The following is a 26,383-nucleotide window of genomic DNA, read 5'->3' on the forward strand; positions in this document are numbered from 1 at the left end:
GGGTCCTGAGCTCACTGTGCCACTGGAATCAAGCTATCCTGGCTGAAGAGGGGTGAAACCCCGAAACCGGTCCTAGGATGCTTGTTTACGGTCCAGGGAGGACCTGGCTTGGCAGTTCGGGCATGGGCTGTCCCCATGAGGCACAGGGTCAAGACTGATTTGCATATGGCCAGGTCTAAACTGGGGTGGCATGGTGAGCAAAAGAATGATGGATTTAACCCAGATCTCTTGACTGGGGGTGAATGTTTTGATTTGTTCTGCATTCTGTCCATCAATTGTGTGTCTTTTGCTTTCTCGCTCTAAGTGCACCAGGTATGCCCAGAAGTGGGTCCTGGGCTCACTGTGCCACTGGAATCAAGCTATCCTGGCTGAAGAGGGGTTAAACCCCGAAACCGGTCCTAGGATGCTTGTTTACGGTCCAGGGAGGACCTGGCTTGGCAGTTCGGGCTGGACTGTTCCCATGAGGCACAGGGTCAAGACTGATTTGCATATGGCCAGGTCTAAACTGGGGTGGCATGCTGAGCAAAAGAATGATGGATTTAACCCAGATCTCTTGACTGGAGGTGAATGTTTTGATTTGTTCTGCATTCCGTCCATCAATTGTGTGTCTTTTGCTTTCTCGCTCTAAGTGTTCCAGGTATGCCCAGACGTGGGTCCTGGGCTCACTGTGCCACTGGAACCAAGCTATCCTGGCTGAAGAGTGTTGAAACCCCCAAACCGGTCCTAGGATGCTTGTTTCCGGTCCAGGGAGGACCTGGCTTGGCAGTTCGGGCTGGACTGTTCCCATGAGTCACAGGGTCAAGACTGACTTGCATATGGCCAGGTCTAAACTGGGGTGGCATGGTGAGCAAAAGAATGATGGATTTAACCCAGATCTCTTGACTGGGGGTGAATGTTTCGATTTGTTCTTCATTCCGTCCATCAATTGTGTGTCTTTTGCTTTCGTTTGATATAAGCTAATCTCCTACTTGCACTTTTTCAGGAATTCTTATATACCGTCCTCCAGGAGCATGTGGCAATTTTTGCAATAATCTCCCAGATATGGCCACCAATGGGGCGAGCCTTTCATCTCATTTTTCGCTCCTGGGTGATTTGAACATACATTTTGATGATCCTGATTCTTCTCCTTCGCAGGACCTTATCGAAGTTTTGGAAACGTTTCAATTCAAGCAAATTGTGACTGGCCCGACCCACAAATTAGGCCATTTGCTTGACCCTTGATTTACATATCTTACAAATATTACTTTTGTTGAGGCCATTGCGGTTCCCTGGTTCGACCACTTTTTATTATCATTTATCTGGACTCCTCAAGGTCTGGTACAACCGTTTGTAAGGACGAAAAAGTTTGGCCGCATATGGTCTAAACTTACTGTTGAAAGCTGGGCAGCTAATCTTATCAATTCTACCCCTTCACCTCACGCAAATCCTACGATGGCTAATGCCAGTTTTAACAGTTGGCTGGAGTCCTCTTTGGACTCTGTCCTCCCTAAGACAGAATTATGCCATTGAGTCGGGCCCAATAAGAAAGCGTGGTACTCCCATAAACTTAGACAGCCTAAACAATCTGGCAAACAATTTGAAAGGAAATGGAGGAAGGACTTTTCAGAGATCAGTAAGAGCAATTATAGAGAAGCACTCAAGCTGTATAAAAACAAAATAAAAGCTGCTCAAGCTTCTTACCATCATGGAAAAATTGCCTCTGCATCCAATTCCCCCAGGGAAATTTTTAAAATTATGAAATCCTTGCTCTCCCTTTCAGTCCTCCTACTGATTCTGATGATGCTCCAAAACGTTGTGATGAAATAGCGAATTATTTCTCCACAAAAGTCCACAACATTTATTCTACGTTCTTGAAAACTACCCTGGATACAAATATTCTATCGCCTACTCATCAAGTCATGTTGGAGGAATTTGCTCCGCTGACCCTACCGGCCCTGCAGAAACTCCTGAGGGAGCTTAAATCGGGATCTCCGGTAGATCCTGCTCCACCGACCACCCTTAATCTGGTCTCAGAGATTGTCTCTCCAGTTATTCTGGAAATAATAAATTCCTCCCTTACAACGGGGCAGGTTCCACTTCTTTGGAAACAAGCAAGAGTCAAAGCTCTTCTAAAAAAGCCCAATTTAGATCCCGAGGACTGGGCTAATTACCGCCCCATTTCCTTGCTGCCAGGAATTAGTAAACTTGGGGGAAAATATGCTAATTCCATATTGGCAGCCTTTCTGGAGGAAAATAACTGCCTCCATCCCACCCAGACCGGCTTCAGGCGCCATCAGGGCACGGAGACCGCCCTCCTCGCCGTGGTCGAAGAGTCCAGAAAAATCTTGGACAACGGAGGCTGTGCTGCGATCATTTTATTGGATCTCAGAGCGGCCTTTGATAGGGTTAATCATTAAATCATGATCCAAAGACTCAGGGAGGTAGGAGTAGTAGGGACTGCCCTTAAATGGTTGCAGTCCTTCCTTTCAGGCAGTTCATTTGCGGTCTTCCATGTTTAACATCTACATGAGGCCCCTTGCGGAGGTGCTAGTCCCCTGGGGCATCCACACTGTTACGTACGCTGACGACACCCAGCTGGTTGTGTCCCTTAGTCAGCAAGACAAAGCGGGACCGGGTTTAACCTCCTGCCTTGAGAAGGTTTCTGAGTGGATGGATCTGTCTTTTCTTAAATTGAACGGTGCCAGGACAGAAATTATGATACTGGGCCATGCGTCCCCCGTGAATTTAGATCCTATGTGGCCCAGCTGTCTTGGCCCCCCCTCCTGTCCCAAAGAAACAAATTAAGAGTTTGGGCGTATGGTTTGACTGTAACCTCAACTTTACAGCACAAGCACGTAAAGTTACTGCTAATTGTTATGGCCTTCTTAGATTGATAAGAAAGATTCTTCCTCTTCTTCCGTTTGAAGCCAGGCGTATGCTGGTCCAAGCTCTCATTCTATCGCGGCTGGACTTTGCGAAAGCAGTTTACTTGCGTGCGCCGCAAGAAACCACGAAGATCTTACAGACTGTCCAGAACTGTGCGGCGCGCCTCTTAATGAATGTCCCGAAACATAGTTCTGCTAAGTTAGCACTTAGTCGGTTGCATTGGCTTCCTGTTCAGGAAAGAATCAGGTTTAAGGCAATGTGTATTATCCATAAGTCTATTGTTGGTAATGGCCCTCCTATAATTCAGTCTATGGTGCAATTATATCGCACCAATAGAACTCTTAGATCTAATAATAAACAACTTCTTGCAGTCCCCAGGATTAAACGGTCACGGACGGGAGGTCGGCGGTTCCCATACAACGCCGCCAAGTTCTGGAACCAGCTTCCAGACTATATTTGTCTTGAACATGATTATCTGAGGTTCAGGAAGCAGTTGAAGACCTTTCTCTTTCCATGAGCAGTGGTGAATGATAAGGTGTCACAGAAAGCGCTGGGATGCCCTTGGGTAGCCATGCGCTATATAAGTGTGTATTAATTCATTCATTCATTCATATTTGAGCATTCCAATGCAGGGAAAAAACACTCAGGCTGACAAAAACGTATCATTAATTAATATAGCCCCACCTGTACTACCAGAAGGACGCTCTGCAGCACTAGTTGATTATTCTAGTGACAGTGGAGAGGAGGAGGAGGTTTTTCATGATGTGCCATCTGTTTGTATTCAGAGTCATGTTTACCAAAATGCGCAGGCGGTTAAGGAGGCATTGGGAGGGTCTGTTTTAGATGTTGTGCTGGCTCCTAGGCCTAGAGGCCCCCCTGGGGCAAAATCTATTGTGCTTAATCAAAATTCATCTACCAATGGTTATATTGATATATCAGAGGCATCTCTGGATGAGGATGTCACTGAGATAGTAAATTATGTTAATGAGTGGCCCCTCATGGAACAGGATTATTCACATTTACATTATTTTGGTAATTTGTTAGGCAATGTATCTATTTTTCCGGAATCTCGCTCCCCTCCTTCTCATCCTCAGGTTGCATTTGACTCGTCATTTGAGCCACAATGTGGACAGTGGGTTTGGGTTGAGCATTCCGCTCCTTCATCGTCCAAGGTTGAAGGCTTCGGCCAGGCTCCTGGTATGGGTAAGTTCACAACGGCTTCTGGCAAGAGCGGCGAGAAGTCTGCATCTCACACAGTATCTCAGGCAGAGTCGGTTTTTTCCAGAATGGTGAATGCGATGCAGGTTGCGGCTTTTGGTAAGGTATCTTCTTCACAAGACGGATCAGGTGCGGATTTTGGTATTGTAGCTGGGCTCTCTGAGCGGAGCCCTGTGACCTATGGAGCAACTTATGACGGTGGGGTAGGGGATGGTGAAATGCCAGGTACTAGCAACGATGTTTTTGAATATTCGGATGATCATTGTGATCAAGGGACTATGGAAGACAATGCAAACGAATGGGTTTTTATGGAGGATTTGAATGGCAATGCATATACTTTGAGATATGATCACGTTTTGTCAAAAGGGGGTCCGGGGACAACCAATTCTGCTAGTGTGTTACAGAGGTCAAGTGCGGACAGTGCGACGGGTCAAGAATGGCGTCACGGACATCGTTGTTGCGATGATCCTCAGGAATTCCGAAAACGTGCTGCTCAGTTAACTTCAGGTAAGCCTCATTGGTGGGCTGCTTGGTCACAACCTTTGACGGGCAAGCATAATTCTGTTTCTGTGGGTGTTAGTGATTTACATGTAAATGAGCCTTTGGGTATGGAGAAAAGTGAGGGTATAGTGAATGTAACGAATCAGCCACCCGTTTCTAGTACTGTTACAGAGTCTAACAAAACTTTAGGTCAAGACAAACAGGTTTCAGAGGTTGCCAATTCCAGTTTTGGGCAGGTTTCAGGTACTATTAACATCCATAAAAAGCTTCCTAACATGGGTCTAGCTATGCCTTTGGGGATGCATCTTTCTGAAAAAACAAAGCAAAAAATTTGGCAACATGAATTTGTTGATGTTTTCAAACTCCTTCATAGAGACATTTAAGCTAGGGAGAGGTCCAAAGTGTCAGACCACTAACCTTTTCAAGCCGGATACAGCGGGAGCGAGGGTTGTTGCGTGGTAACACTATCCCCTTCACGGAGCCGCCTGGGAGGAGTAATGGTTGTCACCCAACAGACTGCTCCATAACCAGGGAAAGGGAAAAAAGGGATGAAAGAAAACAAAAACGTGCAGCTGCGAAATCACACCCAACTGAGGGAGGGAGATGCGTGGCATGGATCTCGGTTCTGTTTGGGACGTCCAACTGTCTACCCCCTGTGCCCTGCAGTGAAACAAAGAGACACAACACACTTAACCTGGCACCCCTCTGGAAACAGCACGTTTTCAGGCATACAGGAAGGCACACTTACATGACAAGTCCACAGCACCTCTGGTTTATGCCTGACATGCTGGCGGTGAGAGAAGCAATGAGACCATGTATAAGGAAGGCACAGTACATAACCATAGGACATACAAACAGGGATGGCACTTAGCTGAGGGAGGTCCTTGGTGCTGGAGTCAGGTCCCTGGGCTGCGTGGATTCACTGAACAGTCAAAGGGATGCCCCTTAGGTGTCTCCCTTCTGGTGGGGGTGGCAGCGTTGCGAGGGTGAGTCCCCAGTCCTCGAGAGTCGAAAGGATTTCCCAGAGAAGCAGCAGCTGGAGCACTCCTCACGGAACAACAAACAACGGAAAGCACTATTAAACGTATCCGAGCCTTTCAGGCGGCTCACCGACGAGCGTTGGCTCGCTGACTACGGAGTCTCAACACAGGACGGAAGTCCTGAATTCTAGGCGGGCTTGAGCGTTCTCTCACCGTTGCGCTCCTCTGGGTCGGGGAAGCGCGCACAACGGTTTCACACTCTCTCGGGGAAAGGAGCCGAGCCTCGGCTCTTGACGTGCACACAGCGCGTCTTACGGCGTCGTCACTGGAGGAAAAAGGAATCGAGCGTCGGCGGCACTCGCAGAGTGTCCAGCACGGTTGTAGTTGGAAATAAGGAGCACGGTCCTCGGTGCATTCGATCCGCAAGACTGGCGATCCGGAAGTACTTGATTAGCAAGCACCGAATAGCCTGTGGGCGGTGCTTAAGAACGTTCCCATCGTCATTGCAATGACGCTGCCCACAGGTTCATGGGAAAGGTAGTCCACAGCGCAAAGACACACCCCACATTCACGCCTCCTGCTCTCCTCCCGCTACCTACGCAGGGATGTGACAGAACCCTCTCTCAACGACCCGCGTCTCGACGGACCGCCAGGCTTTGTGGGGTATCTGGTGTGGAAACATCTGAGTATATCAGGGCAGTGTAGGTTGGCCTTGGGTTCCCAGGATCGGTCATCCGGCCCATATCCCTTCCAATCAATGAGGTAATACACTCTACCCCTCACTCGTTTGGAGTCGAGAATGCGCCTTACTTCATATTCCTCTTCCCCGTCTATATCTATAGGAGGGGGCCTACGGGGTTGTCTGGTCTGGGGTGGACAAGGCCGTACCAATGATACATGGAAAACAAGGTGTATACGCCAGGAAGGGGGGAGTTGTAATCTAATGGCCACAGAGTTGACTATCTTGTTGATAAGGTAAGGCCCTATACACTTGGGTTTCAGTCGTGTGTTCCCCTTCAGTTTTAAATGTGTGGTGTCAAGCCATACCCTGTTTCCCACCTTGTATGCAGGCTCTGGGGTGCGTTTTTGATCAGCATAAGTCTTATCTCTGGTTTGAGCCTTGCCTAACTGTGTTTTGGCTTCTTGTAGCACCTTGCGGAGATGAGCATGATGGTCTTGAATAGTGAGGTGAGTGGAGGAAGCAGGCCACTCAAAGGGCAACATGTTTGGGTGGTAACCCATTAGGCAGAAGAACGGGGAGCAGCCCAATGCGGCATGTTCAGCGTTGTTGTATGCAAATTCTGCAGTCCAAAGAAGTGTACTCCATTCCTCTTCGTGTTGCAAGGAGAAGCATCGGAGGTATTGCTCGAGCGTTTGGTTCACCCTTTCGGTTTTGCCGTCTATCTGCGGGTGGTAGCTAGTTGACAGACGGGCATCTACCTTCATGATGAGACAGAGCGCTTTCCAAACTCGTGAAGTGAACTGGGAACCTCTATCGGTAATAAGCACTGCCGGGATTCCATGTAGGCCTACCACTTGCTGCAGGAATACTTGGGCTAACTCCACCGATGATGGTAACTTGGTTAGGGCTATAAAGTGACCCATTCTGGTCAGGTGATCTATGACCACCAATATAGTGTTATAACCCACACTGGGTGGCATATCCACAATGAAGTCCATGGACAGCCTATGCCACGGTGTGGGGGGTATGGGAATAGGCTGCAGTAGTCCACTTGGCTTCCTATGTTGGGCCTTTCCTTGAGTGCAGATGGAGCATTCCGAGACGTATTCAGTGGTGTCGGTATGTAGAGAGTCCCACCAGAAGTGTCTTTTCATAGCTTGGATGGTTTTACGTGTTCCAAGATGCCCACCCAACGGGGAGTCATGCACCCACTCAAGCACTTGACGTTGCAAGGAATTCCCAGGTACAAACAGCCTGTGGTCATGATACAGCAGATTGTCGTGGGTCGAGCGGGTCGTAGGGTCTTTGTCTATCCAAGCCTGGCTATCAACTCGCTCTATGTTTCTACGTACTTCGTTCAAGAAGTCTTGGGTGGTCGTTGGGGCCAAGAACGTCTCTGGAAAGTAAGCCTTCTGTAATATTACAGGTGGTTCTTCTGTTTGACTCTGCTCGATATCTGGAACGGAACCCGGCCTCAACAAGGCATCGGCCTTCCCGTTCTGGGATCCAGGTCGGTACTTGATAGTAAAGTCAAAGACCGAGAAGAACGGCGACCAGCGCAATTGTCTAGGCATTAATGCTCTGGCTGTTTTTAAAAACAGGAGATTGCGGGGGTCCGTGTAGATCTCCACGGTGTGTTTGGCCCCTAACAGGTAGTGTCTCCACTCTTCGCACGCTCTTTTAATAGCCAGCAGCTGTTTGTCTGTTATGCTGTAGTTTGCTTCGCAAGATGTTAGCTTTTTCGAGAAGTAGGCGACTGGATGCAGTTGTCCTGTACTAGGATGTCGTCGGGAGAGTATGCCTCCTATGGCATAATGGAACGCATCCGTCTCCACCACAAAGGGAAGAGCAGTGCCTGGGTGCCTTAACACCGGTGCTTGTGTGATGCATGTTTTGATACAATGGAAGGTTTGTTCTGCTGCCTCGGTCCAGTGAATGGGATGCCTTTTCTTAGTAGGCACGTCAGGAGTTGAATAATGCGAGAGAACTCTTTAATGAATCTCCGATAAAAGTTTGCGAACCCCATGAAACTCTGTAGGGCCTTGACGTTAGCGGGTGATTGCCACTGTACGATGGCTTGTATCTTCTTGGTGTCCATACAGAGGCCACTCGGCTCTATGATGTATCCTAGAAACTCGATTTCGGTGGCATGGAACACACACTTTTCTAACTTAGCATATAAGGCGAACTGTTGAAGCCGTTCCAGAACTGTGGACACATGTTGGATGTGTTCTTCCACTGAAGAGGAGTAGATAAGGATGTCGTCTACATAGACCATGCAATACACATCCAACAGCCCTCGTAAGACCTCATCCATGAAGAACTGGAAGGCGGCGGGTGCGTTGGAGAGCCCGAAGGGCATGACCTGGTACTCAAATAGACCGAACTTCGTCCGGAAGGCGGTCTTCCGTTCATCCCCTTGACGCACCCACACTAGATGGTAAGCCCCCCTTAGATCTAGCTTGGTGAATATTTTGGCTCCCTTCAATTGGTTCAGCAACACGGGTATCAGAGGCAACGGGTACAGGTTTTTGATGGTCACCCTGTTGATAGCTCTATAGCCAATGCAGGCCCTTAAGCCTCCCGCCTTCTTAGGTATAAAGAAGAGCGGCGAAGAGGCAGGGGAGAGTGATGGACCGATAAAGCCGCTGAACAGCAAGTCCTTCAAGTACTGCCGTAAATACAGGGTTTCTGCCTCTGTCAGAGCGTACACGCAGCTGCATGGTATAAGGGCTCCTGGTTCGAGATCGATCACGCAATCGTAAGGTCGATGCGGAGGCAACCGTCCTGCTTCTTGCTTGCTGAAGACGGAACGATACTGGGAGTATACATCAGGCAGGAAAGAGGCGCAACAGACGGACTTGTTGCTTGAGCCCCATGGTAAGCAGGCTCACAGGGCTCCCTACTGGTTCCGTGTCTTCCACTATGTCTTGGGTGCAGTGTTCGGTACAAAAACTAGAGTTCAGAGAGACGTATGGGCGGACCATTGCACAAAAGGGTTATGGTACGTGAGCTATGGCATCCCCAGTATTAGCTTGAAGTGGGGGGCATCTATGAGGTCGAACTGGATATACTCAAAGTGATGCACACCCACTTGCATGAGTAAAGGTAGGGTTTGGAAACGTATTAGGCCGGATGTCAAGGCAGAACCGTCCACTGCCGTCACTGGTTCGGGCACGTCCTTCTTGATGCATGGGATGCCTATGTCCCATGCGTACTGCTGGTCCATGAAATTACCAGTAGCCCCAGAGTCCAACAGGCTGTGATGCTTCCACCTGAGGGAAGTTCCAAGGACACGCAGATATTCAGGTGGGCCACTGCGGTCTGGATCGTGTTGGTCACTGCTGAAGAGACCTCTTCTTCTCAGGGCCTCAAACAAGGGGTCTCCTTCTTGTTTGAGAACATCAGTTTCCCGAGTCCCCGGCGAAGTACCCAACCGCTGGCAGTTCTTGGACCCCCGGGTTCGGTTTGCTTCCTAGACGAGAACGCATCTTGCATTCTTTAATGAAATGCCCCGGTTTTCCACAATAGAGGCACAGTCTCTGTTTGTGTCTCTTCTCTCGTTCTTCTGGGCTCAAGGGGCCACGTACCCCGCTAATCTGCATGGGTTCAGTTCCATTGCTGGCTTGTGATCGTTCTTCTGCAGCCTGTTTGGGACGCGAGTAGTAAGGTTTCACTTCTGCTTGGTATCGGTCACCTTTTCGTTCTTGGATCCGATGGTCCAACTGGACTGTGAGGTCAATCAACTCCTCACACGTGTCTGGCATGTGCACGACTTGTGCCAACACGTCTTTCAGCTCCCCTTTGAGTCCCTGATAGAACATGGAGGCACGTTTATCCATTGGCCAATTTGTTTCTACAAGCAGCCGGTTGAAGTTCGTAATATAGGTAAGGAGGTCTTGCGAGCCCGGTTTAAGGGTGAGGAACTCACGGTCCAAGGGCAGATGATGCACCTTTCTGTCGAACAGCTTACGCATTTCGGAACAGAAATCCGGATAATTGTACAAGACAGGGTCATCCCTTTCTATCAAGGGAAGGGACCAACTAGTGGCGTTACCCCCGAGGTAGGACATTATAAAGGGCGTTTTGGCCTGGTCGTTGGGGAAAACGGTAGGTTTGCACATGAAGTGCAACCGGCACTGACTTAAGAAGATTCCGAACTTCTTTGGATCCCCAAAGAACCTTTCGGGAGGAGCAAGGGCAACTGCATAGCCTGAATCAGGTGCACTGAGGGCAGTATCGTGTCTGGTGTACTCCCACCCAGTGTATGGTTTGTTCGTATAGGGTCAGTACCATGGTGTGTTGTGGGAGGAGGTAGGGTCCATCCCCTAATGTAGGAGCCATTTCCCCTGCCCCCCATAGGACCTTCTCGGGATAAACCAGCCACCTCCCATCTCACAGAGCTAAGCTCATTCCGTAACTCCAGGCTCTCCCCACGGAAGGCGTCTACCTCCAGGCGTAAGGCAGTCAGCGTCTCTAACACTGACGTGAGTATGGTGGAGGTCTCCATCGCTCAGGCTGTAGGTAATCGTGGGCTTGCTAATCTGTCAGACCACTAACCTTTTCAAGCCGGATACAACGGGCGCGAGGGTTGTTGCGTGGTAACCCTATCCCCTTCACGGAGCAGCCTGGAAGGAGGAATGGTTGTCACCCAACAGGCTGCTCCATAACTGGGGAAAGGGAAAAAAAGGATGAAAGAAAACAAAAACGTGCAGCTGCGAAATCACACCAACTGAGGGAGGGAGATACGTGGCATGGACCTCGGTTCTGTTCGGGACGTCCAACTGTCTACCTCCTGTGCCCTGCAGTGAAACAAAGAGACACAACACACTTAACCTGGCACCCCTCTGGAAACAGCGCGTTATCAGGCATACAGGAAGGCACACTTACATGACAAGTCCACAGCACCCCTGGTTTATGCCTGACATGTTGGCGGTGAGAGAAGCAACGAGACCATGTATAAGGAAGGCACAGTACATAACCATAGGACATACAAACAGGGATGGCACTTAGCTGAGGGAGGTCCTTGGTGCTGGAGTCAGGTCCCTGGGCTGCGTGGATTCACTGAACAGTCAAAGGGATGCCCCTTAGGTGTCTCCCTTCTGGTGGGGGTGGCAGTGTTGCGAGGGTGAGTCCCCAGTCTTCGAGAGTCGAAAGGATTTCCCAGAGAAGCAGCAGCTGGAGCACTCCTCACAGAACAACAAACAACGGAAAGCACTATTAAACGTATCCGAGCCTTTCAGGCGGCTCACCGACGAGCGTTGGCTCGCTGACTACGGAGTCTCAACACAGGACGGAAGTCCTGAATTCTAGGCGGGCTTGAGCGTTCTCTCACCGTTGCGCTCCTCTGGGTCGGGGAAGCGCGCGCAACGGTTTCACACTCTCTCGGGGAAAGGAGCCGAGCCTCAGCTCCTGACGCGCACACAGCGTGTCTTACGGCGTCATCACTGGAGGAAAAAGGAATCGCGCGTCGGTGGCACTCGCAGAGTGTCCGGAACGGTTGTAGTTGGAAATAAGCAGCACGGTCCTCGGTGCATTCGATCCGCAAGACTGGCGATCCGGAAGTACTTGATTAGCAAGCACCGAATAGCCTGTGGGCGGTGCTTAAGAACGTTCCCATCGTCATTGCAATGACGCTCCCCACAGGCTCATGGGAAAGGTAGTCCACAGCGCAAAGGCACACTCCACATTCATGCCTCCTGCTCTCCTCCCGCTACCTACGCAGGGACGTGACACAAAGAGGAAGAATGGGAACTCTCTAGACGCCCCAGAGTACCTAAGAATATTGAGAATTGGACCGCTGCATTGTTAATATTTGCAAGCGTGTATTGTGAGAGACACCAAGACAGGGCAGTAGCCATTTTTAAATACATGGATATAATTCGTAGAGCACATTTATAATTTGGCGGCTATGCATGGCTCAATTATGATGAAGAATTTAGGTCTAGAGTCAGTATTTTTAATGACAAACCTTTGGGCGAAGTGGATCAAGAACTTTGGTTACAGTGGATGTCCTCTACTCAGCCACCTGCAACGATACATACTGCAAGTGGTCTGCCAATAACGTATCAGCCCTTTCTGCCTTGCCCCGCCCAAATCGGTGCGGGTGTTTTCGGTAGGGAACAACTGCCTACAGCAGGCGCATGTTGGAATTTTAACCAAGGCGTATGCACCAAGCAATTTTGCAGGTTCAAGCATGAATGTTCCCAATGTGGAGGGAAGCATGCCATTACACAATGTTTCACGAACCAGAATTTCGGGGATCAAGGGAGAGTCCAAAGAGGCAGAGGAACAGTTCATCAATTTATACCAAAGGGCTCTTACCCCAATTAAGTTGCAGTTACTGATACCATGGTTGTAGGTGTATTCAGATTCGGAAGCTGCTTCTAAATTATTCTGGGGTTTTAATGAGGGCTTCAAGATAGGTTACCAAGGGCCACGCTATCATCGTTGGGCGGATAACTTAAAATCAGCCAAAGAAATATCACATATTGTCCAAAAGAAATTGGATGGGGAGTTAAACGTTGGGAGGATAGCGGGTTCTTTTAGGCAGTGTCCTTTACAAAATTTAATTGTATGCCCGTTGGGCGTAGTTCCCAAGAAATTGGCAGGAGAATTCAGATTAATTCATCATTTATCGTGGCCGGAGGGCCAATCGATTAATGATTTCATCTCCCCTACTGACTCTAACGTCTCATATGCTTCTGTCGATGACGCTTTAAGATTGGTGTGGTTAGTTGGGACTGGTGCTGAACTAGCGAAATGTGACATTCAGTCTGCGTTTCGTTTACTACCTATTCACCCATTGGATTTCGAGCTCCTAGGAATGTTCTTTAATGGAGCATTTTATGTCGACAGAGTGCTCCCTATGGGTTGTTCAGTGTCCTGTGCTATGTTTGAAACTTTTAGCACTTTTTTGCAATGGTGCTTTGTGCAGAGAAGTAGTCACAAATATGTTTGTCACTATCTAGACAATTTTATGTTAATTGGAGAGGCACATTTAGACCAGTGTCGCAGAGTTTTAGGCATTTTTCAAGACTTGGCTGAGGAGTTCGGTGTTCCACTGGCTCCCGAGAAAACTGAAGGTCCTTGTACCAAACTTACTTTTTTGGGCATAGAGATTGGCACTGAAGCTATGATGGCTCGTTTGCCAGCTGCAAAGGTGGGTGAAATCAGGTCTTTTTTGTTGGAGGTTATAGATAAGGATAAAATCGAACTCAGGCAAGTTCAACGTTTGTTGGGCTATCTAAATTTTGCCTGCCGGGTGGTCAGGGCTGGCAGAACTTTTTGCAGAAGGTTGGGAATGGCAATGTCAGGAGCATACCTCCCTCATCATAGGATAAGAATTACTAAAGCCATCAAAGAAGACCTGTTGATTTGGCTAAAATTTTTAGAGGATTTCAATGGAGTTTCTCTCTTTTTTGTTGATGATAACACTATATGGCAGATTCAGATATTTTCAGATGCGTCTGGGGCTCATGGTTTTGGCCTATTTTGGGAAGGTCGATGGTGTGCGGAGAAATGGCCTCAGCATTGGCTCCAGCAAGGACGCAGTATTGCTTTTCTCTAATTGTTTCCTCTCATAGTAGCCTTGCTAGTCTGGGGGGAGGAATTCCGAGACAGATGTGTGATGTTTCATATAGACCATATGTCTGTTGTTGAACTTGTTAATAAACAAAAAGCGAAAGACTTACGGGTTTTGCGCCTTTTGAGGTCTTTCATGCTACAGAGTCTCAAACTAAATATTGTTTTCAGAGCAAGGCACATTACAGGCATTAATAATTCAATTGCAGACACGTTGTCTCGCTTCAATTGGCAGAAATTCCGTAATTTGGCGCCAAGGGCGGACAACTTCAAAACTGCGATTCCACAAGACATCTGGGTGCTGGGGGATTGAGGATCATCAATTTGGTTGAAAAGTCTATAGCTCCTTCCACCAGACGCAGTTATCTACAGTCCTGGTCTGAATTTTTCAGTTACGCTACATCTCAAAACCTTACAGGGACTCCAGTTGGTAACGATGCATTCATTTTACAGTTTGTTTTGTATTTGATGAACAAAGGGTTGTCTCACACAACCATTTCTGGGAAACTGGCTGGGATTTCTTTTTCTGGACAGTTATTGTGGGGTCGAGACTTTTTGGGTTGAGGTGTTTTGTTGCGTCGAATGTTGAAAGGTTTTAGTAGAGAACGAGCACATTCTTTGCCTTTGCAAGAACCAATTACTTTTGTTCTTTTGCAACAGGTGTTTGCACAATTACCATTTTGTTGTTATGATAGGTGGGAAGTTTCTAGTTTCAGGCTTTGTATGATATGGTTATTTTTTGGGGCTTTTAGAGTTTCAGAATTGTTGGGATTGAGGAATCAGTTGGGTATTCAGACTAGTGACATTCATTTTCAACAAGGGACATTGAGGATTTTGCTGAAGAAATCAAAAACCGATCAATTGGGCAAGGGCACATGGATTCATTTAAGCGGTAGTGGTGTACAGGAATGTTGCCCTCTTGGGGAATGGGAGTCATTCACAAGTTCACCTGATTTTCAACATGGGGCTATATTTCGGCATCGCAATGGGGAAAAGATTACCAGTGTTCATTTATTGGCTGTTTTGCGGAAATCCTTGACCTTGGTTGGGAAAAACCCCTTACTGTTTGGGACTCACTCTTTCCGAATTGGGGCTGCTACTGAAGCGTCCAGGTTGGGTTGGGGATTGGTAGGTGGAAATCTGCTTGTTGCTCTCATAATGTCAGAAAATAAATAACAACTTTATATTACAGGGCTGCAGTCCCTAATTTTGTTTTGTCCGCCTTAGGTCGAGTTAAAAATTCTTTATCGATGAAAATGCGTACATGGATTGTAGGCCACTCCTTCGTTAAATGGTCAGCCATATTTGCAGAGCGGCAGGTTTACGGCAGAGTGCTTGGACTTCCCAGCAAAGGCCATGAAGTCCTCTGGAGAGGGAAAGGTGGGATGAGGTGGGAAGATTTGTTTCCCCTCCTGTCCAATCTATCATCTGAAAGAGGTTTTCCGGATTTATTGATCATTCATTTAGGTGAAAACGATCTTGTACCATTGTCAGGGTTATCCCTTTTAAAACAAATGAAATTGGACTTAGCAGTGATAAAAAACAACTGGGTGAGTACATCACTAGTATGGACAGAATTTATTTACAGGCATCACTGGAGGGGAGCTCGCAATCACACTGCGATGGAGAAGGCTTGCAGAAAGCTAAATCGTGCAATGAAACATTTCTGTCCTGCAATGGGTATTTTAAGGTCTTGACACATGAAAACATCACAAGTGTTGAGAAACATCTTTTTAGGGAGGATGGGGTACATTTATCCCAAATGGGTCAAGCATATTATTTGATGGAGTTGAGGGATTTACTGGCGGGATTTTGGAATGAGAATCTTTGGTGTGACAAAAATTCAAAGTAGATTTGTTTTTTCCACAGTTTTTTCTTAGGAGTGGGGCCAGGAAAACTCTTTGGTTTTCCTGGTTAGCGCTTTTTGGGGGGCTTTGGATAGTCTGGAGCGGGCTTATCCTTTCCCTCTGGGGTGGGGGGAGGGTGGACGGAAAGCTTGTTAGGAAAATATAGGAAGGGAAAAGGAAATGATGGGATTTGTGCAAGTACATGGGGTATTTTTATGTAAGGCTTGTTGGGAATATTTTGGTTATATTATGATAAATGTTTTGAAACATAATGTCAATGTGGATTTTCGTCATAGCAAGATTTTGCTTTAAGAAGGAATTTTATCTGTTTACCTGTCTTAATAAAGTGACCTTTTTTGCTAAGTCGATACTGGTGTGGATTGTTGTTAATGCGCGATGGGGACCGAGGTGGACCTTGGCGCAAGCCGGTGGCCCCCTGGGGTGATTCGCGCAGTGGAACAATCCACCCAGCACGATAGGTCCAGGCAGGTAGTGGGGCGGGCGCAGTGTGAGGCTATTTGGGGTGGTGCCTTGGCAGGAACGCTTCACTCTGAGGAGAGTTGTTTTGGGCTAACTTTAGTTTGACCCACCCACCCGCTATTTATTTATTATTTATTTATTTATTTTTATTAAAAAAGAAAATAATTCCGTCACGTTAGGACAAGTAACATTTTCTCCTTTTGCTAGTTATTCTTTTACTTAGGCGCTTTTTGGGGGGCTTTGGATAGTCTGGAGCGGGCTTATCCTTTCCCTCTGGGGTGGGGGGAGGGTGGACAGAAATCTTGTTAGGAAAATATAAGAAGGGAAATAGAAATGATGGGATTTGTGCAAGTACATGGGGTATTTTTATGTAAGGCTTGTTGGGAATATTTTGGTTATATTATGATAAATGTTTTGAAACATAATGTCAATGTGGATATTCGTCATAGCAAGGTTTTGCTTTAAGAATGAATTTTATCTGTTTACCTGTCTTAATAAAGTGACCTTTTTGCTAAGTCTATAATGGTGTGGATTGTTGTTATTGCGCGATATGCCGTGTGAAGGTTATAAAAAACAACTCATATCAATTTTATCTTCCAGGCCGAAAGGGATTATTGTGTTAAACTTTTTAATCCACCAGATCTCCCTATGGGACAATAGTCTAAGAGTTGTCTTTGTCATTGCTGATTTGTATTGTTGCTGAAATAAGGAACCTCAATTGGGCTATATTATGTTTGTTTTCTAACCAATGTGCAACTAAATTTGAGTTGATGTTTTGATTGCGTATCAAACTTTTGTGTTCTGTTATTCTTATTTTAATTTTCCATTCAGTCTTGCCAATGTACATTGAGCCACAAGGGCATTTGAAACAGTAAATTACAAAAGTTGAATTACAATCTGCTGAATGCCAAAGTTTCACTGGTTTTCCTGTTATTGGATGTGTAATAATCTTACCGGTGATTACATTATTGCTGTGTATGCAATTATAAAAAATGTTCATGCTAGTTACAGAAATATTGCGTTGTGGTTCAGAATTTGTTAGTAATTCTTTTATGTTCTTGCTTCTTGTGTACGCAAATAAAGGCTTTTCGGCAAATAGATTATTAAAATAAGATTCATGTTGCAGAAGTTCCCAAAATTTGTTGAGGATCTTTTTAATGACAGCAAGTCTCACAAATGTTAAGGATCAAAATAATTTCCTCAACACAAGAAGCTTTGCAGATGGCACTCCCAGAACAAAAAAGTCACTTTAAACTAAGGGGATATCCTGAGAGCATATTGCATAAAGCAGAAACAAGAACATCTTTAATTGAAAGGCGTGAATTATTGGTGAACAAAACTAAAGACCAACAGGACCAGATGGTCTTCATATCATAATTTTTCTAACTTCACCTGGGTGCTTTTGATATTAGCCTATCTTGAGTAGGAAGGAATCCATTACTTTAATTAGAACTTCACCACTCAATATGCTTTTAACTAGGGGGTCAACTACCTATTTAAATAAAAACACTAGGTTTGTCCATAATAGATTTTTTAGACACTGTAGACATAGACTACTTCCTCTCACCAGTTTTCACAACCGGTTTATCAAGCCAGCATTTCTCCAAGATGGCAACCGCGTTTCACTTGGGATTCACAATCTGAAAACATCAGTCTTGTTTCTATTTCTATTCTCTTTAAACCCTGTATTTCTAATGCCAGTTACCATAATCCCTGTAACTCGTAATGGATTAAGTTTAGACAAACACAGTGTTACATGAAGGTAAGAAGTTCCTTCGTATTTTTCAATGTTAGGTGTTTTCTAAACAGCAGGCATGTATTTACTATAGCCCCTGTTGTCCATTATTTTACAGGAAAACACTTTATTAAATCGGGCATTTGTGATCACTGCTGGAAATTACGGCTTTCCCTCAAGGAAAGTACTCCAAGGTATTACCATTCATTCACCCTACATTCAGCTTCTATTTGCCCACTTAGATCACTTGAATAATAGTTTTTCTCAATATTCATCACTTCACAGGCTACCTTTTTGAAATGGGCGCACACAAAGATTTTCCTAACCTAATATAAACAGTTTCATTTTGAGTAAGTAGCCAATTCTACACCATAGAGGTTCAGCGACGTCTCTAATCGTGTTCCTTTAAACAACACTTCAAAACTGGTGAAAATTTTTCTAATATTCTCATCTTTTCCACATTATAGCTACTAATGTCATAGTATTTACTTTGACTAGGTGATGGCATCATCTTCAATCTCTTTGTTCTTGAGTGATTAAAAACACCTTGCTCGGTGGGTGAAGAAGTGGCTGAAGCTGACTGTGCAGCTAGGCAGACTGCAATGGCTAAGTCACTTTTTTCTTTGAGTGTTTTTCTACAATTCTTCACATCAAAACAATTACGTATAAAAGTGCTTCCTTCCTATATATTGTTATATACTAAACAAGCATATTTATGTCCACAGTAACCCCTGAAGAAGGGATCTTTTTTCCTGAAATGCATTGGGCACGACCCACAACTTCTTGAGAAAGCATTGATTTATGTAATATGGGACAATTTGTAAAGTTCTTTTTCAACAAGTGTTTTAGTTGGAGTTCACAAATATGAATGTATGACCCATTCAAGATTGTTCATATAACAGAGTATTTGACAGGTGCAAAATTCCACCTAAAACAATAAACAATGGTGTAATTCACTAAAACTTTGTTCCTATTTCAAATGTAATTATGTAAAATTTGCTAAAGACTGTTTAACTATTTTCTACGCTGTGCGGCCAGGCAACAAGTGACATTGCACAGTTGTTACAGATACAATTGATACATTAGTTAGGCAGCCTCATTCCTGACCGGCAAGCCAAAACATACATAAACATACTAAGTATTAGATTAGTGGGTTCACTTTGAGCTAGGCATAAAAATAATTTAAAACGGGTGTGCACAATATGACATATTAGTTGGCTCCGCACACGCCATGCTCACACCTATTCTTAATGCTTCCACCTCTTCCATGACTGTTCCAGATACTTTGAATCATGCAACTGTCCTCCAATTGCTGAAGAAACCCTCCGTAGACCATTCAATGGTCAACAACTACAGACTAAGCGCCCTGCTAACATTCCAAGTGATGCCATTTTGGATGTCATCAGTGATGTCATTAGTGATGTCACTGACCATGTCACGAGTGATGTAATATGTGAGGTCATAAGCAGTGCATTGCGGGTGTGTACGTTACAGTTACCACCAGTAACTATAACTGCTGAAATTCTATAGTTTAGTGTATGTAAAATCTTGTCCTAACTATAATGTCCCTGTAACCTTAGTTTTTTCAGTGAATTTCGAAGGTTTTTTAAAATTCTATTTCCTAACTGTAACGTTGCGGTAATGATTGTTTTTTTTCAGTGAATTTCTACGGCATTATAATGCTGTTTCCTAACTATAACGTCCCTTTAACCTTTGTTTTTCTTATTGAAGTTCTATATTTTTAATGCATTTGTGAATGTGTGCTGGGTGTGGCAGTGTATGTGTGACTGTGTGTGTGTGTGAGTGTCTGTATGGGTGCCTGTTAGGGTGTGAGTGAGTATGCGAGTGTTTGTAAGTGGGTGTGTCAGTGCATGTGTGACTGGCTGTGTGGGTCTGTAATTGGGCATGTGAGTGGTTTTGTGGGTCTCTGAGTGGGTGTGTGAGTGGCTGTACAGGTATGTTAGTGGGTGTGTGATTGGTTGCATGGGTGTGTACATCAGTGTGTAATTTGGTGTGTACTGGGTGGGTCTCTGAGTGTGTGTTTGAGTGGGTGTGTCAGTGGTTTTCTGGGTGGCTGTATAGATGAGTGAGTGGGTGGGTGAGTGGTTCTGTAGGTGTGTGAGTGGGACCATGAGTGGGTGTGTGAGTGGCTGTTTGGGTCTGTGAGTAGATGTGTGAGTGGTTCTGTGGGTCTGTGAGTAGGTGTGTCAATGACTGTATGGATGTGTGAGTGGGTGTGTGAGTTGGTGTACAGATCCACGAGTGGGTATGTGAGTGGTTGTGTGAGTTACTTTGTGGGTGTGTGTGGCTATGTGGGTGTGTGAGTGGCTATGTGGGTCTGTGAGTGGATGTGTGAATGGTTTTGTTGGTCTGTGATTAGGTGTTGCAGTGACTGTATGGGTGTGTGAGTGGGTGAGTGAGTGGGTGTTTGGATGTGTGAGTAGTTGTGTAAGTGGGTGTGTGAGTGGTGTGCGAGTGGCTGTGTAGGTCTATGATCGGGTCTGTTAGTGATTTTGTGGGTCTCTGTGGACATATGTGTTTTTTTAATTTGGGTCTGGATCTGTGGATCTGCAGCAGATTCGTACAGGGGCAGCAATGAGCGCCGTGGTGGATCTGTGGATCCTTGCACACAAAAAGCAATATGTTTTTGGATAATTTCTTGCCCGAGACCCCTCCATCAGTCCATGTGGTCAGGATACCTCTATCCTGACCCCTTATATCCAATTTACAGTTTATCCCCGCCCCACGGGACCAATGCCCAATTCACAAAATGATAGCCCAAAAAGCTAGCCAATCACAACCTTGCTGTTGGTGCATGGATCCGTGGATCCTTGGCAGTGGATCCAGGGTGAGACAATGTCTCTAGATATACATAAATCTTTTTTATTTATTAACTCTACAACCACTGAACTGATTTACATCAAATTACAAAAAGCACTCTTTCTGGCAAATTTGGTGTAATTCCATTCAACGGTTCAGGCTACAGTTGTGTCTTAAATGCCTATGGGAAATTGCATTGGGAACACGTGGTTTGGGACTCCCCCCTTATTCTCTGCTTCACTTGACAAATCACTCCAAAACTTTCCAGACAGTAGCTGAAGTGAGTGGCAAATTCATGAAGATTTATCAAACAGGCTCAAAGTTATTAGCAAAACAAAAAATGTTCTGTCTATGGAAATTAGTCCTAACTATAACTACCTACTAGCGACCGCCAGTAGTTAATATATACATTCCAATGCACACTGCAATTTTCTTCATTCGGCGATCACAGCGGCAAACACTAAAAAGGAGGAATCAGAAGCCAATCTTACATGCAAATAAAGGGTTCCAAAGTTATTATTGAGCCATGTGCAAACACAGACACGCACACATGGGTGCAGGAAAGTTATCCTGATAGTGGCAGACTCGTTTTGGCTACACTTCTTCTACTGGGTGTATAAAACTACATTATGCGAAAAGCTGTGGGATCCCGCCTATGGGTGGAACAATTCAGTGCTAATGGCAAATGATGAGATTCCGCTGGATGAGAACAACAAAACAATGTGAGAGTGAGAGAGGAGAAGGGGAGTGAAAGGGTGAGAAACTGAAAGAACTATGTTAAGGGATGAGGGAGATTGAGAATAGAGAGTGAGGAGCTGAAAGACAGGGTGAGATAGCAAGGAAACAGAAGAGTGATAGCATAAGAAAAACAAAAGGCACAGGGTTGGGGTGTGAGATAGTCAAATGGAGGGGTAAGGCACAAGGGGCAAAAGTAGAAAGAGGAGAGAGAAATATAAATATTATAATGATTAAAAACCACGCACCTATATATCTCTCTTTCTCGTCAGAATCTCCACCGATGACTATGGTGCCAGATCCCATCAGTGCCTTTAACCTCTTGAAGTGTCGGTCATTGATAATGCGTGCAAGGTCAGGGGACTTTTTCGGGTCCTTTCCATAAAACTTCTCCACAGTCTCCTTCATTGCTGGCACCAGTTTATCGCGCATCTCCTTTGTGCAGAGGACATAGTCTGGGGAAGTGCAGGTCTGCCCAGCATTGAAAAAGTGATGGAAGATCACTCGGTTGGCTGCGATCTTGGGGTCGCATCCATTATCAATGATGCAGGGGTTCTTCCCACCCAGTTCCAGCGTGACAGGTGTTAGCTGCTTTGCTGCAGCTGTCATTATGATTTTCCCAACTCTGGGGCTCCCTGAAGTGAGAAACAGAGAGAGTTAGTTAAGCATTCATGTTAGGAGACACTACAGCACGCAAACTGGAACAACAATGTGCATCACACATGTGTCTAAGTTACTGCACTAGGAATGATGTCAATGATGATGCATGGAATGTCATCTCACACTTGTCATACTTTAAGGAAGTGGAGGGTCATCAGTCAATCGCGGCTTTGCCACTCTCCACATATAACAATATGAATAAGTAGCATATTAGGCATCAACCTATATATAATAGTCACATGATGAATGTTATGAGGTCATTACCATCGAGATTTATAAGTCTTCAGTGCATAGATATCAAGAGAGTCTTAGGTATTTTTTTAGATCAAGATGGAATTGGTTTTTCAAGATCTGATTATTCTAAAGTACCTGCTTTGTACATACGACCTAAGGTGCAGAAGAACCTAACAAATCCACCAGGGAGGCCTATAGTCTCTTCCAATGACAGCTTTTTGGAGAATACAGCTATCTATATTGGCTCCATTCTCTCGCCTTTTGTAGTAAGCCTCCCAGTTTATTGTAAGGATAGCGGAGATTTCCTAAAATTCAGAATATTGTATGGATAGACACTTTGTTAAAGATCACCATTGATGTAGTGAGTTTATATATTTGTATGTATCACAATCTTGGAGTAAAAGCTTGTGAGTCTTTTTTCAAAACAAGACCAGCATGTTTTTTAAAGCGTAATAGGATGCTCATTGAAATTATTCAAAATTGTCTAAAAGAAAACATCTTTGTGCATGATGGCACCGTCTATCGCCAGAGGATGGGGGCTGCCAAGGGCGCTTGCTTTGCCCCCAGTTTCACCAATTTGGTGATGGTCTGGTGGGAGAAGCGAGAGGCATGGGCAGAAGATAATCAGGAGTTTCATGACAATATTTTAATTTGGACCTGGTACATTGATGATTTATTTATTTTATGGTCTGGGTCCAAAGAAATGGCATGCGAATACATGATGAAATTGAATCAGAATCCATACAATTTGAAGTTTGCAGCTACAATGAGTTCCCAGGAGATCATATTTTTGAATAAACATCTTAAGGTAGAAAAAGGCAAGATATATACTTCGGTACACCGCAAGATCACTGCAGGTAATAGCACTTTGCACTTTACTAGTCAACACCCTAGGAACCTGGTAGAGAGTATCCTTTATGGCAAAACATTTAGACTGAAAAAGATTTGTTGTAATCCAGAAGACTTGGAAAGGTATACTACTCTTATGAGAAAAAGGTTCAAAGCTAGAAGTTATACACCTAAAATTTTGAATGTAGCTGCAAAAAAAGCTGAACCCCTAAAAAGAGATCAAATATTGTATTCTAATTCTAAATTCAAAATGAAAAGAATACCCCAAGACTTATCATGACCTACAACTCCTCATCCTACAAAGTAAGAAACTTGATATGTAAACATTGGAACATAGTGAAAAAAGACCTAATCACTGGCAGAGATCTACCAGAGAGACCCCCATCACCTATACGAAAGGTAGAACATTAGGTGATGTTTTGACTCAGCTATTAAACAAAAGCTGCCAGGAAGATACTTGGTTGAGTAAAAGTAGAGGGTTTTTTAAGTGCGGCCATTGTAAGGCTTGTAGATTTATCTCCAATATCTCTGAATATTCTACTTGGGAGGGGAAAAGAAGGAAGATCTTCCATTTCTTCAATTGTAACACTGATCACTGTGTCTATGTTCTCCAATGCCCATGCCCTCTCATGTATTTGGGAAGTACCATCTTTCCACTACGTAAGTGTATTTTAGAACATCAGAGAGCCATTAGGAAAGAAGATTTCACATATCCTGTGGCACGCCACTTCTTTGACCAGCATGAGAGTGACGTGTCCAAATTTACATTCTTTGCCATAGATAGAATTACAGACAATTTAAGAGGAGGCAGTAGGGTGGCAGAATTAAGCCGTTTGGAATCCAGGTATATCCTGGATTTACACACTAAGACACCAGCAAGGTTAAATAAGGATGAGGAGGTGGAAGTGCACGTAGGATAAATTAAGTCTAATTATGCTCTTTCAATCATAACTGTTAAGGGTTTGTTATGTACAGCTTTTAAAAGATATTTAAGGAATTGGAGAAATCTGCCACTGATCACAGGAATACTCGGGGTTCCAAGGTTGAATGGATAATTGAGAGCCCCTTGGATATTCAGATCTGAAATGTCTTCCTATTTGAGCATTGGCTTTCATTTGGTGACATTTTCAAATTTGTAGTTCACATTGATGTATTAGGAGTGACATGTAGGAGTTAGAAGATTTGATGTATTGGCTTAGAACCACAAACTCTATCTAAGAACTGTTGTCTTCCCTTTTAACATTAATGATATATATTTATTAATCTGAAAGCAAAGATGGTAAATGTATTTTATGAAAGTATATATATATATATACTCTGGCTTAATGCATAGACAATCTTTTTATTCCGGCTTGCTCCAAAGATTAAAGAGCTAACGCCGGAATAAAAAGATTGTTTATGCATTAAACCCGAGTGTGCAGCCTTTTCGTGTCTGGGGACTTTGGTGCTTTGAATAATTGCGCATCTCCGTGAGCTGCAGCACCCGTGCTGCTGAGAGCAACAAATTACTGATGGCAACTTGCTTGGAATATATATATAAAAATATATATGAAAGGTCCATTTGCCATACCCCTACGATTGAGCGCATTCGAAAACAGACCAAGGTGGCAAGCCTTTATTCCAGGTTATAAGCAAGACGCCGCAGGCAGTTTCAATCAGACAGTCATGCACGCGGTACGCCTAGTGCGTTTCGAGGATCATCCCTCTTCTTCAAAGGCAGTCACGGTTATGAATCCATGCTCCGGTCTCAGTCCATAAAAGCCTGTTTATGCCCACGGATGGGCGGGTCAAATGGCCCAAGGCAATGTGGAAATATGGATTTTTATGATCAGTTATGTCCCCTATCTTGGACCCCAACGGTTTCATGTATAAATCACAAGTACATGTATGTTCCCTCCAGTTCCAGTTATGAAGACGCAAATACATGTGCGTCCACCGTTAACATGTCCTCTTTCAGATCCGCCATGAATAGGCCGGATATTCCATTCCTAAGTATGAAAGGCCACCGGCTTTATATGGTTCACTTATGCCATTTTACAGTACAGGCAAGTAGGCCCTGATTCTGTCATCAAGCTTTTCTTGCTTTCTGCCTCTGAAGCTCCAGTCTGAGCCTACATCTGTGACCATGAACTTTGTCTCATTCCCTGCGCGGCTCACGAAGCCTGACATCAGCCTGTTGCCTGCCAAGAAACTGTATTTCACCTTCGAAATTATCTGCTCCGTTCCCTGCCCAATGCATTCCTGTCTAGTAGTTTCAGTAAACATTCTTCCAGCTACCGAGCAAAGGCCCGGCTTCTCTGTCTTCATGCAAGTAATTCATAGCCCTGTTACTATGGAAGATTCCTGCCCTCGCATCTAGTGTAGACACTTAGACGCTTGTACACGCACTAACAGTCAGTATAGTCAGTATAGAATAAGATTCTACTCTAAGAGACCTCTCTTCTGGATAACATAGTTCTTTAAACATAGGATGTTAGATATGATTTGGGATTAGGTTGACTTGACCCTCCAGACTTCTGTCGCCACATGTGGAGCTAAATGTCAAGTCCCCTCTACCCCCTAGTTGCACGTCAATCACACGTCATACTGCTGCGCGCGCATCCCTGCCAAGTATTTTTGCTGACATTGCGAAATAATTTCATAGGTCCACCCATATGTGACATCATAACCAATGACGTTTTCCTTGTTACACCCAATTACGCCTCCTTCAGCTACACATGTGAAATGTTATCTTTGCTATCAATTGTTACGCCTCTTGCATTGGCCTCACTGTAATGCCTATTGTATAAAAGTGAATAATTATCAATAATGTATGTACTTCACTTCCTGAACCTTCGAGGTGATGGAACCTGGAGCAACCGATTATAATCGACCATTGGAATAAAGCCCATTCCGAACCTCTAATACCACGGATTCTGCCTCTTATTTACTGAACTATTTTATTATGTTTCTGTATCAAATTAAGTCCCGGTAATTAAATTATTTACCACATGAATGGCGCCCGAACAGGGACACTTTCTCATCTCACGCGCCGGTGGTGCGTTGCAGGCCCGGTCTCCTGCCACAGCTGGACGGACAACAACGCGTACCAGCAGGATTTCCTGTATCTCCCTCCGGTCAAGCGGGGGCGACTGAGGCTGCGATCAACACCCAGACGAGGCGGTGAGAAGTGCGAAGTATCCCGACCAGAGCC

The 26,383-nt window shown here is 45.0% G+C and overlaps 1 protein-coding gene and 1 long non-coding RNA gene across 2 annotated transcripts in view; one reads left to right on the forward strand and one right to left on the reverse strand.

Moving 5' to 3' along the window:
- LOC146839538 (uncharacterized) overlaps positions 1 to 26,383 on the forward strand; it is a 1,010,507-nt gene that overhangs the window by 401,436 nt on the left and 582,688 nt on the right. The gene's annotated exons all lie outside the window — the stretch shown is intronic.
- Positions 1 to 26,383, reverse strand: part of LOC146839540 (aldehyde dehydrogenase family 3 member B1-like) — a 247,132-nt gene that overhangs the window by 41,693 nt on the left and 179,056 nt on the right. The window contains exon 7 of the mRNA XM_085651596.1: positions 21,696 to 22,082. Within this exon, the coding sequence (XP_085507722.1) occupies positions 21,696 to 22,082 (387 nt within the window). The remainder of the gene's footprint in view (positions 1 to 21,695; positions 22,083 to 26,383) is intronic.

The sequence above is a fragment of the Triturus cristatus genome, chromosome 4_1, assembly GCF_964204655.1.
Source record: "Triturus cristatus chromosome 4_1, aTriCri1.1, whole genome shotgun sequence".
In the NCBI taxonomy this organism is placed as follows: Eukaryota; Metazoa; Chordata; class Amphibia; order Caudata; family Salamandridae; genus Triturus; species Triturus cristatus.